Source organism: Tinamus guttatus, unplaced genomic scaffold (genome assembly GCF_059628265.1).
Source record: "Tinamus guttatus ecotype Peru unplaced genomic scaffold, ASM5962826v1 Tinamus_guttatus_pri_ptg000566l, whole genome shotgun sequence".
Lineage (NCBI taxonomy): Eukaryota > Metazoa > Chordata > Aves > Tinamiformes > Tinamidae > Tinamus > Tinamus guttatus.
The window spans coordinates 99007-118221 of record NW_028289100.1 but is presented as its reverse complement, the minus strand read 5'-3'; the positions used below and the strand labels follow the sequence as shown (position 1 = coordinate 118221).

The 19215-nt window shown below is 55.0% G+C and overlaps 1 protein-coding gene across 1 annotated transcript in view; it reads left to right on the top strand.

The window, feature by feature from the left end:
* Positions 1-1464: 1464 nt before the first annotated feature.
* Positions 1465-19215, top strand: part of LOC104575964 (opioid-binding protein/cell adhesion molecule homolog) — a gene marked incomplete at its 3' end in the record, with an annotated part of 115623 nt that continues 97872 nt past the window's right edge. Inside the window, exon 1 of the mRNA XM_088534554.1 lies at positions 1465-1574. Coding sequence (XP_088390680.1) covers positions 1514-1574 — 61 coding nt within the window. The remainder of the gene's footprint in view (positions 1575-19215) is intronic.

The window sequence follows — 19215 nt, the reverse complement described above, 5'->3', positions numbered from 1 at the left end:
CATCCGCAAGATCCCCGAGCTCCGCACGCGAGCCTTGGGCTCCCGAAAGGTCCCCGTGGGCTGTGAAGGGAGTCGAGGCCGAGGGAGGCTCCAATAACAACATGCGCCTTTGCTGCCGCTCTGCTTATTCCTCCAGCAGCCCCGAGTTCAGAGTCTTTTTTTTCTTTTTAAAATAAACTACTATTTTTTTCTCTCCTCTTCTTCCCTTGCATGAAATGCAAATCAATAGCTGTTGTGCTCGCATTCTAACAAGATGTCAAGGAGAAAAGGGTAGCCTTGCACTGGGAGAGACGCGACGGGCGCAGGCAGCACCGGGGCTGCGGCGGCTCCTTCCGCGCTCGGCCTCCCCTTTCCTTGGGATGTTCCGCTTTCCGGGAAGCTCTGGGCCTGGGGGACCACACTGATCCCTGTGGGAAATTGAGGCGGATTGGGAAAAGGACCTGGAGATGGGCACAGAAAATCGTGTTGAAATGTGCCCACCAGACCATAGTGTCTTGCAGATCTAGTGCCGCTTGTCATGTTTAAATACGCATTTTTTTCCCTGCTTCGCCTCGGAAAATTAACAGCCCTGTAGTCGCCAGCTACCCCAGAAAGCTCTATCAGCCCAAGGCAGCCGTGGATTTATATTTGTGTGTTTGGGAGCCGTCAAACGGAGCAGGATGGTGCCTCCGTTGGCCCTGGAGGGCCGGCAAGCAGTGCTGGGGGGAGAGGGGCGAATGGTCTGAAAGGGAGAGGAGACCTTGAGCCCCCAGCGAGTAGGGAGGGAGGTTGTTCTGAGCAAAGCAAAGCCTTTGCTTTCGCCTCCAAGCATTTTAAGATGCTTAAAATGTATTATTAGTGAGGCTGCAACGAACGCGAAATATGAGTCGGAGATGCTTCTGTTTGGGGAAATGTCAGAAATAAGTGTTATTTCATTTCAAAACTTTTCTCGGGAAACCAGCTCAAGGCCTTAGGCTGCGGATGCTTTTTGCTGGACGGGGGGAGCGTTCCTGCTGGGAAATATCATCGAGTGGGGCCGGGATGCAGCGGGGGACTGGGATGTGAGCGTGCGACGGGGGGTCCCGCGCGGGGCGGTGGGAAAACGTGCGATTGGGCCCAATTTGTGCTGAAAAGGAGCGTGCGGGGAGGCTCTTCTTGCATGCGTGTCCCGCGGGGAGCACGGGATGCGGGGGCATGGATTGCACGGGATGCACGGGGCAGCACGGCTCCCGCAGCATCCCGCAGCGTCCCGCATCCCCGCAGCGTCCCGCAGCGCGGGCCGTCACTCAGCGCGCGGAGCCAATGGGGGCCGCGCGGGAGGGCGGCGAGGCGGCCGTTCCCGCGTGCGTGCGGGCGCGCGCGGGGGAGCTCGGCGCTCGCCGCCCGCTCGCGGCTCTTCCCCGCGCCTGCAGCTCGCCCTCCTCCCTCCGCCGACGGTGGATTTAAACCTGCTCAGGATTCCGCGCAGGCGAGAGCGCGGCAGCAGCAGCAGCAGCAGCGAGCGCGGCCGCCGCTCGCCTACCGCAGCCCCAACATGTACCCGCCTGCCTGCTGGGTCGCCGTCGCCGCCGCCGCTGCCCTGCTCTTCGTGCCGGGTAGGGCAGAGCGCCCGCGCCGCGGGGCCGAGCGCCGCGGGCCGGGACGAGCCGCGTTCCCCTCCCCGAACTTCGCGTGTCCCCGCAGCCCCCCTGCATCCCCGCTCGTGCCGGGCTCCCTTTGCAAGGCGAAAATGCGTCTCCCCCCTGCAAGCACCTGCGCTGATGCTCGGGGCTCCGTCACCATCGGGGGGGGATGGAGATGCACGTTTTGGGGTCCGAGTCGCCGGCATCTTTTGATGGTGGGATGCGTTTCTAGCAGCGGGAGGGTCCTGGCCGCGGCGCGCACAGGACGGTGCCTCCGGGCTGCGCTCCTAACCCAATGTGTGTTTTTGCAGCGGGATTGCGGGCGGGGGGGATGCGTGGCTGTGATTCCCGCAGCTCCCCGGCGCTCGGTTGCGGCGCTTTTCGGCGCAGCGGTGGCACGTGCGGGAAGGAGCCCGGAGCGGGGAAAGGTTGGCTGGGAAAACGGCGCTGCTCACCGCAAGCAGCGCCAGGGGCTCAAACTTCCATGTGGGAGCGTGCGCATCCGTGGGTCCTGCGGGAGCAGGGCGCAAAGGAGCCTCCAAGGGAGGCAGGGGTAGACCTGATGCCCAGCGCGAGCACGGGGCCGTGCAATGTGCCCCTCCAGGAGGAGGAGGATGCAGGGACACGATGGTGCCAAGTACACAGGGGATGGCTGGAAAATCTCCCCGTCACGTTACCAGTTGGGGCCAGGCAATGCTTGTCCCCTTGGGACCGAGGGACGTGGGCAGTGTGAGGACAGCGGCCGTCACCGCCGCGTCCTCCGCGTGCAGCGGCCGGCGGGGAGCGTTGGCGGCCGCTGGCGCCGACGCGTTTTACCCGGCGGGGCGCGCGGGGGCCGCGGGCTCCTTCCCGCCCGGATTCGCAGGGATCCTGCGGCATCGGGGCGCGGAGGGAACCTGCTTTTGCAAGGTGTAATTAGAGGGAAGGGAAACATCACAACTTGAAGGCTCCTGGAGAAAATAGCACCACAAAGTTATTATTAGCTGTAATAGCTTATTTGCCTGTGTTTTTTTTTTCTCTCTTTCTCTCCCACCTCTGTTTTTTTTTTTTTTCTTTTTTTTTCCCTCTTTTGTTTGGAAAGACACGTTTCCCCATCGAGGCTTGTGCCGTCTCGTTGCCAATTCACTCTTGCGAGATGTAAAGACAGGAAAGGTTAATGCAGTAATGAAGCCCTGACCCCGGCGGTCACAGGCAGCAGCTCGCTCAGCAGCTCCTTATTCCTTTGCAAGACAAGTTTCCATCCAAAACCATCCCCAAGGCTCTGCTGCCGTCACCTGGGGAGGTGGCACCGGCCGCTTCCCTATGCGCAGCCTTTCCCATGGGAAGGATGGGTGCCAATTCCCAGCCCGCCGCCTCGTCCCCGCCAGCTGTTTTCTCCTGGCTTTTGTTTCCCGAACTTGTTGCTATGCACGCGGCGTGTGGCAGGAGCTCCGGCGAATATAGGCCACACTTTGATTGTTCAGCAAGCTGGAAAATGACGCTTATAATTTTTGACAGAAGGGAAGGAGGGGGCGGCCGATCTCCGGGCTCTCAAATCTGCTCTGTCACGAGCGGGATGGCGCGAGGGCCGCCGCGTGGCTCTGCCTCCCCAAAGGAAGCAGCAAGAGGGGTCACGGAGTGGGATTTCTCCCCAGCGTGGGGGCAGAACCGCGTTTCTCGCAGCGGGGCCCGCACCTTGCGCCGCTGTCACGGCGCATCAGCGAGAGGCGGCAGCGCCGGCCGCTAATTCGACGGGAGGCAGCCGAGAGAAACCTGGAGCGGCTGCTGCTGATGAGAAAAAAAAAAAAAAAAAAAAAAAGCAAAAATAGCAGAATGGAGAGGGAAGAGCGGATCACAGGAGGACGGGTCAAATTTAGCTGCGTTCGGACCCAAATTGCTTGGCCGCTCATGTCTCCTGCCCATCCCTTCCAACCCAGACTGGATCCATTGGTGCATTCCCTGCGGGAGCTGCCCAGTTGTTTACTTTATTTAATGGCTCTGGCTAATTTCCACTTTAATTTTTTTCCCTCTTTTGTATTTATTTCAACGCCATCACCTCTAATGAGGCTAATGACATTTAGGCTCCGTGGCGGCGCATTTTAATTTGGCCAGGGAAATGTCACCGCGTGGAAACCCCTCACTATCTGCCCGCTGCAAAAGGTCCCTGTCCCTCGGTATCTGCTGGAGCATCGGGGACAGCATAAAATGTCCCCATTGCAGGTGGCCATAGTGGAGAGGTGGCAACTTTCCCGGGCCACCCTGTGCTCGAGCCCTCTCAGGATGCAGCGCCGTTGATGCACGGGCCGTTTTGCTTCAAAATGGCCTTTTTCTCTGCAATCTGAGCAAGATTTGGTCCGTTCTCCTTTGATCTGCTCTTCCCTCTGCGTTGCGCGTCGCCGGAATGGAGGAAGATTAAAGTTTGCAGCTTCCGAGCGAGCCGGGTTGCTCATCACGGCGTGAGACCCAATTACCTGCCGGCAGCGCGTATCGATCCCGCTCCCATCCGAACTCGTTGAACCGCAGAGCCCGGCTATTGCCGGCGTTTGGCTCGGGACGAGCCATTTCCTTTGGGAATCACAGCCCGTGGCGCCGCCGCGGCAGGTCCCTTGTCCCTGGCACGTGGGAAGCAGTAAGAAATAACAGCTTGAGGTGGCATCTGCACCCGGCAGAGCAGAGGAGGGATGTGCACGTGATGACTTCCCTGGGCATGGGGAATATCTCTGCTTTGCAGAAAACGGCGAGTGTTTTGCAGAAAATGGCAAGTGTTTTGCAGAACCCATTGCTCCCCACGCCGGTGGCCTCCGGCTGGGCAATTCCTTGCCATAGGGTTGGAAACTTCATCTTTCTAAAGCAGCCCTAAGTGGGCGGGATAATATATTTGGCTTTTAATAAGGTGTTGCTGATTGCACACGCTGTGAGGAGCAATTAGGCTAAGCCGTGAGCCGGCCCTTGGCCCACGTGGGAGGATTTACGGGCAGGAGCATCCGATGGGGCTGCTCTTGGCTTGAATCCGGGCAGCACTTACGGAATGACCCCGGGGCGCGCGGATGCAGCGCGTGGCGGGCGCTTCTTTCCCGGAAAAGGGGATCGCTGCCGTTGGGAAGGCTCCTCTCCGTTTTGGAAGCCGCGTTGCTCCGTTGTGCCTTGCGGAGCGGGCAGGGGGGATGTTTCCGAGCCCGCTCCGAGCGGCTGTTCCTCGGCTTTGCTCTCGGGGTTGAAAGCCTTCCGTTTTCACACCTCTGTAATTGGTGCTAGCTGCGCGGAGAAACTCTGCGACTCCGGCGAGCCAAGGTCAGGAGGAGCCGGGCTGAATTAAAAAGGAGCAGAAATTGGCTGGAGAACGGTGCAATTTCGCTCCTCGGGGCTCCTGATGAGCAGGGAAAGCGATGCCAGCCCCTCTGCGCCCAGGGGGGTCTGACAGCAGCCCCCCCACGCCGGAATGTGCGGATCCATCCGCTGAAAACACGGGAATGAAGCGCAGCATCCCGGCCTTTTATCTGGCCAGTGGGACAGGGCTCTGCTCCTCTGCTTCCCTGGCTGGGCTGCTCGCAGCTGCCACCTAAATGACCTTGCGGTGGTTAAATATGGAAAGAAATGACGTTTTTAATGTAGAAAAAATAAAAAGTGGAGCCGTGCTATGGGCGGATGACACGGAGAGTTAAAAGGCTGTGCTCTGATCCTAGCTGTAACTCAAATCCAGGTGGAAAAACCTCCATGTTGGGACCTCCTGTGTTGGAAAAGGCTCTTCTGAGCACCTGGGCAGAGCTGTCTTAGGGGCCTAGACGTGATGCTCATAGGGCTGCTTGGACAATTTCCCACAAATCTTTTGTTTGTTTTGGTTTTTGCTTGGAAAAAAACGTAGGTTTCCTTGCTCATCAGAACGTTCCTATGGTGAGTACTGTTTGCTGGCAAAAGTTGCTTAGTTATAAAGAAAATCAATAAATAATGCGCCCTTGGCTTGGCTCGGGGCTGCACTTTCCAGGAGCAGGAAGGTGCCCGTTGCAGGGAGCACATCCCATGGCTCCAGGTCCCTGCTGTGCTGCTCATAGGGAGCATCCCATTCCCAGGCTGTTGGTGCTTTCCCAGCTGGGGGTGATTCCTGGCTTGGCCCTAAGCTCTTCCCGCTTCCCAAACCCATTGGGAATCGGCCCTTCAGGAATAGCCGCGGCGGCTCCGTGCAGAGCAGAGCCGCTCCGACAGGATATTGCCTAACGCGGGAGGACTTTTTTTTTCTTTCCCCCCTTTTTTTTCCCTTCAAATCGCGAAATTTCAGGGAACAAGGCAACAATTTTCCGCCCGTTGGGAGCTGGAGCGAAGCCCTCGCCGCCTCCCTTTCTCTCGCTGCCCAGCTGGGCTGGCACCGGGGCCGCGCGATTTATCGGGAGCAGCGGGAAGGCGCGTGGCCAAGGCCGCCTTGGAGGATGCCCAGCGTGGCGCATCCCGGGGCGCTCCGGGCGGGAACGGCGAGGAGCGGGGCCGCTCTCCCGCCTGGAAAAGCGCCCGCGCGATCGATGCAATCAGCTCGCCCTTCAGCTCCTTTTTGGGCTGGATGGAAGAGCTGCTCTGAGTGAAACCCATTTATCGAGCGGAGAAGGTGCAACGAAATTACAAGCTGGAGCTTTTACCAGCTCCTGCCTTTCCTTGTTCTCCAGGAGAAATCCCAGCTGCCGAGCGTGCCGGTCCGGCCCACATCCTGCTCCATCCCTGCACTCTTTTTATATATATCTATAAACTGACCTTCCTCAATGTATATGTCTATACATTTAGGAAGACACTGACCTTCCTTGGCGCTCACCGGGGAAATCCGTGTGAATTATTTCCCTGCAAAGCCGAGCGCGAGGTCGGAGTCAGAGCCATTTGCGCTCTGCTCCCGATGAATCCCAGGGCTCTTTAGGACAGGAAGCGGAGGCATTAAATGCATTGCAGGGAAATTAAGTGCAGGATCCTGAATATGTGATTCAGCAGAAACGCTCCAGCGCGGAGCTGCCAGCGACATAGTAACGGGTGGGATGCGCTCCGGGAATGCGCCTTGGGGTGGGAATGGCGGGGGGAATCTGTGGAATTATGCAAAAAACACGCGCCGGCTTTCGTGGCATTTCTCCAGCAAACCCTGGGGAAAGGAGATTTGGCTTCGCTCTCCTCCCTGTCAGGATTTTGCTTCCTTAGGGAAAGGGGAGTTTTTGGTTGTTTCTTGCTTAGGCAGGAAGGCAAATGTTGACCCTCAGAGCAGCAGGTTTTGGTCACTTCAGGCTGATGCGAGCTGGTTTTTTTTTGCATGAAAAGCTGCGTGACTCATGGGGGATTATTCTCTTTATAAAGAGGCCTGCACTCAAGTCAGGCCTGAAATGAGAAAAAAAAAAAAAAAAGGAAAAAGCATCTCGAGTTTGCTCTCCTTTAATCTCTCGCGCCTAAGAGCCACCCTCGAGCTTGCTGTGATGTTTGCTGGAGTTTTTTTACATCCTGCAGTTTCCACCAAACTTCTTTTTCTCTCCCAATGAGCTGTTTCTTCCCGCCGACCCCTTTTCCCTGGAAAAGCCGTGGTGGCTCCTTGCTCTTTGGGCCGAGGCCTTGGTGCGGCGGCCGCTTCGCGCCGCCCGGCCCTCCAAGTCAGTTCGCCCCCTTTGCCCATAAAGGCAAACAAAAAATTAAATCTATAATTATCATTACTAATTCCACTTAATTAGTCACAAGCCAGCAGCCAAATTGGCTTTCTCATAATTATCAGATAAGCAGTAAGCACATCTCATAGATTATAATTAACATTGCTTAATTAAAATCTAATATACATACACCCTTTCCTCAGCATATGCCTAATTGGGTTCACCAAGAGAGGCAGGGAAAAGCCCCCATGCCCAGAAGCTTCCCGAGAGGCTGCTTTTCCCATTGACTCCATGGAGCTGGATGGGAAAAGGTGCCTGGATGCTCCAGCTTGCAGGGAGCCGGGATGGGCTTTCCCGGGAAAAGAAAGGGCAACTCCTGCCGGATGATGAACGCGTGAGAGATACTGCCGCGACTTAACTATTTCTGCTTATTATTATTGTTATTGCTCCAGCTGCGGCCTCGCCGTAATCCCCCCATCCACACCGGCCTCTAAGGAAGGCGCTGGAATAAATGAGGCGTTCGGAGGCGAAGGCTGGATTTGACGCCAGGCTGGAGAAATTCCCTGTGCCATTTCCCCGTCCGAGCGGCGCCCGGCATCGCGCGCCCCGCGAAAAGCCCCAATTCCTCCTTTTTCTCCCCGATCCGGCCGCGGAGGCAGCGCTGCTGCTGCTGCTTATTAATTAGATCATTTTCCTGCCAGCTTTTGCTGAGCTCCTCTCTGGCGGGTGAGCTCGTTCCGGGGGGAGATGCGGAAAACGCCGCTTGCGGGATGCGGAGCGGGGTGGCTTTTGCTGGATGCAGGCGCCTTTCCCGGCGCTCCCGTCCCGCCAGCATCACATCGGGCATCCTCATCCCAGCGGCAGCTCTTGGCCACTGAATAAGTCTAAGTAGGTGGTTTGGAGGCCGCTCGTGCTCCGAGCCGGGAGGTTCCCGGGCTGCCGAGAGCAGAGGCTTGGCACGTGCGCCGGTGTCGGGGGAGGATTTGCGGATTAGAGACGTGTAATTGTATGTAGTGCATGACAAAACAAAATAAGTGGCAGAAAGAACTCGGTCGTATTAAGAATTCAAAGCGACATTAAGCTATTTTTTTAACATAATAAAAAAAAAAAAAGGCAAGCGAAACGTGGAGATCAATGAGAGGCAAAACCCGCGTTCCTTGCAGCAGCCTCCGCTCCGCGCGCGTCTCCTGGTGACCCCACGGGCTCCTCTTCCTGCAAGACCGGACGGTTGTGCATGAGCAACGTCACTTCTCCCCTGTGTGCTGGTTTTCCCTTGGCCCAGGCTGGTTTTCCCGGGGATTTTGGAGCAAACGGAGCCATCGGAAGACACGGCTCCGCGTGCTCCGTTGCCGCGCGTTCCCGCTAGCCTGCGCCAGGCAGCTGCACGCCTTTTCCGTGGGGATTTCTCGCCATCGTAAGATCTTCCCAGATTAAGTAAATAATTTCACGTTAGCTTAATTAAGTCTAATGGGCTCATTAGTTTGCTCTCCGCGCTCGCTCCCAAGGGAGCGATGGCCGGGAAGCGTGAGGAGTTGCTGCGGAGAGATCCTACAGCGCCTCGGAGACGAGTGGGAGCTCTGCTCCTGTGGGCAGCTCCTCAACCCCAGGCCATGAGCTTGGGCATCCCCTTCTAAGCAAGACGGGTCTTTTTTCCCCAAAATGACGTCTACTGTTGACCAAGCAGTGTTGACCAAGCATGGTCCCCCCATCCCCTGGTGTGACCTTGGCGCACTTGGGGGATCTTGGCTGTCTTGGAGCTTGCAGAGCCACGAGGTCGCTCAGGCACCTCATCAGGTCTGGGTGATGCTTGAATTTTTTGGCACTTGTGCAGTTATGTCAAGTTATGTCAAGGGCACAGAGAGCATATGGGTAGGTGACCTCTTGGGGCATCTGCATAAATCTAAATAAATAAAATCGAGCTGGGAGAGAGAGGCAGGGACCTGCAGCCTGAGAGTGGAGACGGGTAGGTTGGAGGGATGCGGATGGTGCTTGTAAATGGGAATTAAATTCCAGACACATGGGATAAGCAAGAGGAGATGCTGCAGTGACCACGATGCAGAGGGTGTCGCGTGTCCGGGCAATGATTTCCCCAGCTCCGGATGGGCACTGGCTCCGGAGGGGGTGGGAATGGCAAGAGGATGGATTGAAGCACTTAATGCACCCAGCGGGAAGCAGCTGGAGCCCGTGGAAGCCTTGACTACATAACCTATAAAGGAAGAACACAATTTTTCATTTGTTTTGTTTTATTTCACAAGGAAAAAAAATCTTCACAGCCCAAACTGTCACTTTGGAAATAATTCGTGGCTGAGGATTTCAACACCCACTCCAATGATATTTTATTCTGACCCTAGACAAAATCAATAGCGGTTTTTTGTTCTTTATTTCTTTTTTTTTTTCTTCTTCTTTCCTGAGAAAACAGTATTTTTCAGCTCAGTGGAAGAAGAAAATAGATTCTACCCCACGTTGTTAAAAAGATATTATAACCAGTGTCTCTGGAAGTGTAAAAAGTCCACGATCTAATATGTCTGAAGCGAGGATGCTTTATTTGGGGCCAGGGAGAAGCAACAGCAAAACTGGGAATCTGCACGGGAGGGCTCAGGGATGCGGTTTTCCGCCCTGGCTTTTTCTTGGAATTTGAGGCGAGTTCGGGTGGCACCGGGTTGTGCTCGGATGGCTGCGTCTGCCGCTCCTCAGGGGAGCTGCAGAAAACCTCGTTTCTCAGACGGGAGGCGAATGGGGAGAAAAGAAAAAAAAAAAAGCCAGTCTTGTGAGTTTTAAGATAAATTATGAATTATTTTTTTTTAATAAATTATGAATACATTTTCTCTGCCAGGGTTTGAGGCTGTGCGCTCTGATCAAAAAGTTTTTGAGCGGGCTCTCTCGCTGCTTCCTCAAATGCAGATGTGTGCATTTCTGCGTCTGATTTGGCTTTTATTTTTGTTTTTATTTTTTTTTTGATGAATTTTTCACTCCGCCGCCATCCAACGCTCTGTTTGCTCTTGACGGGCGCCGGGAGAGCGCCGGGAAGGGCTGCCCAGGGGAGGACGGGGCTGGTGGACGATGCTCTCGGGTTTGCTCCGCCAGCCCGAGGTTTCTCACCTAGGAAAGGGTTTTCTGGAAGGTTTTTTGGCAGTTCGTGGTGCAGAGTCTTGTTGCTGCCTCGCAGGCTTCTTGCAGAGGGTTTTCTGGAAGGTTTCTCGGCAGCTCGTGGTGCAGCGTCTTGTTGCTGCCTCCCGGGCTGCTTTGGCGGCACGTCCTTGGGCTGGATGCGAGGGACTTTATTAGCCTTCCTCTCGCGGCATGACAGGAGCAATCACTCTTGTAGATTTTAATTAAAATGTTTAATTAGGCACGGCTCGAGCAGGCAGGAAAGTTAACGCCGGTGCCGGCCGCGTCCTGCAGCTCGCGGAGGCGAGCGCCGAGCGCGTGAAAGATTGCGGAGTGGGTTGGAGATGGAGTAGGGGGAAAAATCAGCGCATGGCCGTGTTATTTGGGTGCCCCTGGGCTTGTGGACCTGGGGCCTGTCCAGCGGGAGCCCTCGGCCAGAGGCTGAGGGTTTTACGGGGCGATTTGGGGTGAAAAAGCCAAGGATGGCAAATCTCCGTGGCTGTTGTTGAAGTCACTTCTCCATCTCCTCCGGTCGCCTTTTTGTGGCAATCGCTGGCGTGTTTATTCCTCTGATTAACGAACTCTGCAAATTAACCTCCACGCTGCTCTATAATTGCTATTAAGGCTTCAGAAATCACTTAAGCGTTTCCGGGGCTGGCGAGCCCGTCCCGCTCGCGTGGCCGGCGCCGCGCGCCGATCGCGGGGAGATAGAGCCGCTCTCCTGACCTCCGCGCTTGCAATTAATTATTGCATTCAGCACCCAAATTACCCCCAGCCTCCACGTGCTCGGCTTTATCTCTCTGCACACACAGGCTTGGCTTTTAATTAAAGGCCCTTCAAATTAAATGAAAACAAATTCAATTATTACCTCGCGCTGGAAGAGCTCGCAGCAGATGCCCGACTATCCTTCTATGGAGAACCTGGCGAGCGTTGGTCTTCCATAACCCAGGATAACTAAACTTGCCTAGTATGTTGTTTTCCTTATCATCAGTTGAGCTGTTTTCTCATTGCTGCCTCAAACGTGGGCTTAAGGACAGCCAGGAATTAAGACAGGATATCAGAGTCCACGTGAATTCCGGTCTTCCTTCCCGTAGCTTCTTTCCATCGGTGGATGCCGAGGCACGTCAGTCCTTGCAGTTGGCCTGTGCACCACTGAGCCATTGGCATCCATGCTTTTGATTAAATAATTGTGCTTTTGGTTAAGTAATTGCAGTTAAGCATCTTTCCCATCAGAGTTGGGCTTTGACCTGCCTTTGTCACTGGAGCAGGGAGACGTGACTCCGCTCAAGGTGGTAAATTGTCCCCCTGTTTTTCCGCAGGCTGCTGTTTTTCCCTTCCTTTTCCCCCCTTTCCTCGGCCATCCATCATCATTCCGCGCTTGCCGCAGTGATTTCCCCAAAGCCATCCATCCAGGGGCCGCGCCGCGAACGCGCCGGCTGCAGCGTGATGGGTTGGTTTGTTCTTGGAAAACGATAAATATTCCTGAAGCCGTGGCCTAAGGGGGCAAGACTGTTTTTTTGAGTGCACCTCTACATTGCGGGGGGCTGAAACCTAATCAAAAAACTCAATAACCCGGTGTATTCAACGCAGGTGATGGTATTTGGCAGTTCTGTGTCTTGGATTGTGGCTTTTTAGGAGCATCCGGGTCTGTAGGGCTTGGTGCAAAGTGTGTCCGAGATGGTTTTCCCAGGATCCTGCACCCGTCTGACTCTCCAACGATGGGTTCCCTTCTCTGGGTGCTCCAGGAAGGTTTTTGAGCTGATCCCTGATGATTTTCCATCCTGCTTGGCGAGGGCCAGCGATGCATTTGAGTCAAGTGCTTCCGCCACAGATGCATTTGATTAGGTGCCTCTACATCCCATTAAGTAAAAGCAAAGCCTGCAAAACCTCCCAGCGAGCCCAAACTCTCTTTTTCTACCCGGAGTGTCGCCCAAGGCACGAATGAGGTTAAATCTTCCCTTTTCCTCTCCATCCCCGGTGAAGACTGGCCGCCTTCGCCAAGTGTGATTGGAGCAGTTTGTTTTTAAGCTCCACATAAGCACTGTGCTGGATTTATGGCGTTTTCATTCTTTCGGAATCGACCCGCTGGGAGCCATTAAACTTTTATTGCTCTCTGCAGTCGCCTGGCCGGAGCGGCGCAGAGAGGCCGGATACCGGGAACGCTCCGTGTGCTGCTCCCGGGGCGCCTTGTGCGGAGCGGGAATGCCGCCATGGATGCATTCCCGAGCACCAGGGCCTTGCTCATTAGCTGCGAGGTGCTTTATGCCTCCCAGCCTCTGCATGCTGGATAAAGACCTAGGAAAATGTCCCATCCTGTGCCCTGTTTTCCCGGCTTTTGCGCCGCAGGGATGCGCAGCGGCACCAGCTCGGCAGCTCAGCGACTTGCTGGCCCTGTCTTCCCAAAGGGGCTTGTCCAAGAGCATCCTCTGCTCGGCTTTAAAAGCCGGGAATGGGCAGCTGGGGGGTTTCCCAGGACGTCACTATTACTTAATTCCTCTGCTTAAAGGAGCGCACGAGTCGCTTCCGAGAGGGAAGGATGTGGGAACAGGGCCCAGGGGGAGCAGAGGCATCGGCACCCGCTGCTGCCTCTCCGGAAAGCTGCTCCTCCAGGAGCACCATCCCTTCCCGATGCTTTCCTTGGTGCCTGAGCTTCCTGCAAGCTGTTGCTGTGTGTCCTAGGAGAGTCCTGCTTGGAATGCGTTGGACTGGGGCGCTGGGCTTTCGGATACCCCTTGGAAAGTGGGAATTGTGTGGACACGGAGGGGACACTTCCCCTTTGACACTTGCAAACTCTTCTTCTAGCTCAGGGAAGGCCGGGCCAGGGTGCTTCTCCCGGCGTGTTTTCTAATTTAATTACTTATCCTTGTCTCAAATTGTTTATGGTACACTAGGCTATTAAATGTGCCATAAGCAAATGGCTCTTGAAAGAGGAAGAGGATTTATTTGTTTTAGCAAGCACTCCAACAAAAGTCTATTTCCTCAGCTAATTAAGATTCCGTTCGCTAATTTAAATGTTATGCTAATTAAAGCATAATTCTGAAACTGTAAAAAGAAACTTAAAAAAATAAATAAGGGAGAGAAAGAAGTGGCAAGTAAAAAAGCAAGCTGGTTGGCCTTTAGGAATTACATTAAATTTATTGCGTTGTTGTAACAATGGCGAGCGCCGTAATTATTTTATTTGCCTCTCATGTGCTCTTCATGTTGCTTTTATTCATTTTTCCCCCCGTTATCCCCACACTTTGCCTCATTAACTTTCCCTGCTAATGGGCATCATCTTGCAATGCTTGAGGATGACTTGGGAGCGCGATCCCTGGAATGATCCTTGCGGTTCCCAGCGAAGGAGAGCGTCCGAGCCGGATATTTGCCCCCCAAACTGGGCCGCGCTGTGGCCAAACTGGTTCAGAGAGTTGCGTTCACTTTCGTTAACATATGAATAATCTGGATGCACGGCAGGAAAGCAGGAGGAGCAGGTGGGAGGTCTGTTTTGGTGTTTGTTTTCTTTATTAAACGGGATGTCTCGCTATCTCGGCGGCGCCTGGAATTGGCTGCGAGTCTCGCTTTGCTCACTGCGTTCTTGGCACCGCGTCTTGCACCAGCCTCTGCACCTCGGAAATCGCCTTGTGGGCTCCCCGGGGGATGTTTTAACTCCCCTGAGACCTGGGAGATGGTCTGGGAAAAATGCAGATCCCCAGGGGAGCAGGGGAAGCCTCATTTGATGTGTACCAGGGCCTGCCTGTCCCCGCTCCATCCTTGCCCTTGGATTCGTGGCCGCTCCATCCCCTTCCTCTCCCTTCTCCATGCCGGGATGCTCCCGGCCAGCAGCATCTCCTCCCGGCTCCCCTTTGCTGCAGCAGCAAATGGTTTCACCTGCATCTCTATTTGGTTTGGGGATGCCAGGAAAGATGGGGGGAAAAAAGGAGGGAGCAAGGAGGAGAGGAAACCACCCCAAGTTAATTAACGTGTGTTGGATACGTTAGTCCCGGAGGCTTTCGGAAGTGTCTTGCCAGCCCTTGGATGCGTCGCTGCTAATTCCAGCACCTGGCTGGGGGAGGCGGCTGCTCCCGTCACGTTTGGCCCCGGCTGCTTTTGGCGGGGGAGCCAGATGTTGGATTGGGAGGAAAAAGCCTCGTGGAACTTCCCTGAGCCGTTAGGAGCAGGCGGAGCAGAGCCGGAGCGTTCCCGGCGGGACGGGATGCTGGGAATTGCGGGAGGCTTGCGGCGAGCCTGAGCGCGCCGTAGCCAGCGGCGTGGCTGGCTCGGCTCACACAGGGAAATGGGATTACGTGCGTGGCAAGGAGGCCCGGGAAGCAGCAGAAGCCGCTTTCCCTAGGCTGCTTAGGCAGCTGGCGGTGGGATTAGGTGGGAAATCTGCCTTTTGCCGTCGCGATTCCGCCACCGCTAGCTCGGTTTGTCGCTCCTTGCGTTTTTCCCCGCCGTAGAACAGAGCATCCCACAATGCGGAGCGCTCCTCAAACCTCAGACCAACCAATGAGTCCCTCCATCTGTGCCACAGCACTAATAATCCCTATTTTCCTTTTTATAAAACAGAAGATGCTGCGTGTGGTCCTCCCTTCCACCCCAGCCAAAACGGGTCCTTCCCAGGGACAAGTATTTGTGCCGTGCAATATCTTTTCTCGCCCAAGACTCTTAATTTCAGGTGTGAATATGGAGACATTTTTCATTAGGAAACATATGGTGGTAAGGTTAGGGGGAAAAAAAAAGGCAAAAAAAAAAGCGATGAAGTTTGACAGCCAGGCACAAAGCAATGAAGTAATAACTACAGGTGGGCAAAGCCTCCAGCAGCGTTTGCAAACAACAAAACCGAGCCCGGGGCCGTCCGGAGCCGGGTGTTATTGTAACTTATTAGAGCCGGTGGAAAAATTCGCAGGAGAGCGGCTGCTTGATGGAAACTTGGGTTTTCACCAAAAAAGCAAATTTCTGCGGGAAGCATTTGACTTGTGCGGGAATTTTTGGACATCTGTTTGAAACAGGCTGAATATCCGCGGGTGACCTTGAGGAAAGGCCCTGGCTTGAAAGTTGGGGTAGGAAAACAGCACAGAGAGGCCCTCAGATTCCAAGGGGTGTGGGATTCCAGCAGGCACAATTCCCACCTATTTCCATTGGAGAGGAGGAGTGCGGTGAAGCAGCAGAGTAAGGAGGAGCAAACGTTTTGTAACCGCAGAATTCCGTGCAAATTCACAGTCTGGGTTATGCATGCGGCGTTTTGGGGGGATTTCCTTGCAAACGTGCGTTCTCAGGGGGATCAAACTGAGCTCCGTGGCACTCGGGTTAGTCCTTGTGAAGTGTTTAGGTCTCAGGGACATGTGAGTGCCCCAAGAGCCATCGAACGGGTGGAAATTGTATGTACAGGCTGCGCGCTGCCTTCTAAACCACAGCCCTGTCACCAGGCAGCTTCTCCACAGGTTGCTGAGCGAAGAACCTGTGGGAAGACCCAAATGGCACTTAAATTATATTTGCTCTTTGATTGTGCCGACGTTTAGTGCCGTTTAATAGAATCAGAGCGCGGTTTAACTCCGCGGAGAGGGGGAGGCAGCCTCGGGAGAAGCGACACTGTGGGCTGGGGAAACACGAAAAAAACCCGAGCGAGCAAAACAGCAGGGCTGCATTTACTACCCGGGGAATTATTATTAGATAAAGCGCCGAGTGGGTCCGGGTCTGTCAGCACGAAGCGCTTTGGTGTGATCCTTCCCCAAAAACTCCGTCACTCATCACCTTCCGTCTTGGAATGCGAAAACCCGGCCTTGTTTTGGGCGAGTTTCCTTTGGAAAAGGCTGTGGAACAGCCAGGACAGCTGCAGGCACCCGGTCCTGCTCATAATAGGGGCGAATTTCTGTCTGTCTCCCTAAAATAGCTGGATCTGGCCAATCCTCCTGGAAAAAGGCAAGGGATTGCATTATTACAAAAGGACAATATTTCATTTCCTATAAGTGCCTTAATCCCGTGAGTAAATATTACAGCTTTGTGCCATAATCCCTAAGCTGGTATATCTCTTCCCTTCCCAGTTACCTTTTTGTGTTGATTTACATTTAATATGTTGCCATTAAATCTCTTTCTCTCTCTGCGGCCTATTATAAGCGCAGTATTTATTCTGTTGAGTCTTTTTTAGGCACATTTGTATTGTATTCTAATGTGCTTGCACAAAAGGCTGCCGGGCACGTTCCTGGGATGTTTGCATCTTGTCTCCCCCATTTCTGTCTGTGCTGCCGAAAACACTCGCTGTTCTGGCGCTGCCCCCAAACTCGCGTTCCCCATGCGGATGAGGTGGCGGCAGGAAATGCTCCCCGATTCCCAGCTCCGAGGTTTTCCCGAATGCTGCCCTGGGTGGCACCCAGGGCTTGGAATTTGGGAGCTTGCGGCCTCCTCCTCCTCCTTTTCCTTCCTGGATGTTCCCCCTGTTTGGAGAGCGGTGTTCTCGGGTAAGGCGAAGGCTCCTGGCATTATTTTGGAGGGAGATTGGGGGTATTTGGGTCCGGTGCCACCCGGGTTGCTGATTTCCTTGAGCAAAATCTCTGTACTTTGATGAGGCTCCGTTCCTTCCTCCCCTGTCCCCTCACTGTAATTGCTTTGCTCCTTTCTAAAGTGCCTGGATCTCTGCAGATTAAGGGTGCTCAGCGGGAGCTATTATTATGGTGATGTTGTTATTGCGGGGAGAGATTGAGATTTTAAATGCCGCCTTTAGCCTAAGCTTTTTAGAGGCAGAGCCGATTGGATGGGATGGATTTGGGTGGAAGCGGCTGTCCCGGGAGACAACCTGCAGGAGGACGCAAGGAACCCAGGCATGGGCGCTTGGAACACGAGCTTGGCACCTCCTTCATGGAGCATCCTTGCCCATGGGAAGCCACGGAGTGGCACCCGGTTCTCCCATCCGTACTGCAAAGCGTGAGGGCCCAGGCGTCCGGGAGGATGTTGGCGAAGAGCTGGAAGGAGAGCGTGTCCCATGCGGCTGGAAAAGGGCTGGGAGAGCTGGAAAGAGCCGCTTCCCAAGGCCGCTCCGGCAATTAGCATGGACTAAACGGCGCGGGCTGCCAGGCCTTTCCCTGGGCGCCTCGCCTGCCGGAGTCACGTTCTGCAGGATTTAAAAGGGAGCCAGTACATCAAAATATCCAGAGGTAGTTCTAAAATGGTTGCATTTCTAAGCTGTTCCAATGAGGCATAGAGCAAAGGAAGGAAAAAACAAATGTTGGCGGCTGGGGAGGAGGGGGACGGGACAGAAACGAGGCTTTTATCTCCTTTCAAATAACCCCGTTGGGTTTGATTTCAGCTCTTCCCTTCTCTCCAGAGCGATTCTGCTGCGCCGCGCGAAGCGACTGGGGGAGTTGGGAGGAGAAGGGGAAAAAAAAACAATTAATTGAATCCTTGCATTAGAGCGAGCACTCGTCAGCCTGATGGTAGATCTTGGGTGTGCTAATGGCTTTGAAATCCCTTTCCTCGCCGATTCCGCTTCCGAGCAGTGCCTGATCCCATGCACAGAACATCCCTGGCTGGAGCGATGTGCGCTGGCCGCGCTGCTGCTTGGAGCCCGTCACCCAGGGAGGGTTTTGGGGGGCGAGGGAGAGGAGCCTTCCCCGGATCCTATTCCAAAGGGCTCCCGTTTTGCTGATAAGGTTAATTGATTCCTTTCGCTTTAATTAACGGAATTCAATTCCCGCTTAATGAGAAGGGTTCTGGGGCGGCGCGCGCAGCCGGCTCCGAAGGCGACGCCGGTCCCCGCGCGTCCCCCAGCTCCGCGGGACCGGGGTCACCGGGACTGCCCGAGCCGGGAGCACCGAGTGTGTCGGAGCCGCACGCGCCGGCCAGGGCTGCAGATAAGGGAGAGCGATTCCTGCTTTTAATTCCCCGAGCTTTCACTCGAGGGCAAACAAAGGCGCCGTTTGCCTGCTGGCAGCTGCCTGGGCTGCTGCGTCAGATAAGGAAGCGCGTTGCTGCCTCCCTGCTAGGAAAGGGGCCAGGAGAGAGGCCGGGACGCGCGCCGGCAGCCCCGGGGCTCCGTGCGGGCCATGACATAAAAACCAAGTTTGTTCCTGCTCCGATCTGCAGCTAGAGGGGCTGGCAGGTGCGGTCCTGGCGCGCTGCCTCCTCGTGCCTCATCTGGGGTGACCGCTGTAAGATCTGCTCTCGCTTCCCACTCCTCAGCCGGGCGCTTTTTTTGCACTTCCAAGGCGCTGCGATGGAGCTGAAGGAGAACTGCATTATGCAGCCTCGTATCCATCTGTTGTCCTTACAAGTTAAACAGCCTTGCAAAAAAAAAGGAAAAAGGATTAGAGCCTGGGCTCCTGTAATGAAGCTGCAGTTTGTCTCCAGCTCCTGATCCCGGTGTAGCCGAGCTAACCAGCTGGTCCCGGCATGTTAAACACCTTCCGAGGGGGCAAAAAAGCTCCAGCAAGGAAGGGAATGGGGGGAAAAAGCAGCCCTGGGCAGTCGGGATGTTGGATGGGGGCCCCACGCACGGCAGCAGGGCTGGATGTGTGCTGAGGGGCCCAGGCGTCCTGCTGCCCAGGCCGGGATAGAGAGAAGGGCACGGGGGGCACCTGGGGTCTGTATTCGTGCCCATCATGTGCTGTCCATTCTGGAGAAAAGGGAAGGCAGAGAGAGAAGATGAGCCTGAAAGCAAGGCTTAATTTAAATGAAGGAAAATTCTCCGCTGAGTGCGGAGGGTTGAAAAGGAGGCGAGAGGAGGGCTGGGGAATGAGGAGCCTGACGCGCTATTGTGACAGAGAAATCTCCTTTTATTTCTTGTTCCTTGGCTGGAAAGAAAAGTAATAGAGATGGAGGGGAGAGAAAAAGGAGAGGAGCGGTTTAATAAGCAAGTGGGAACACCTGGGAGGAGAGGGGCACCCTGCGGAGGAGGTGGCATGGGCAGGATGGGGCCACCGGTCCTGCTCCGCCGTGGCCTCCTGGAAGAGCTG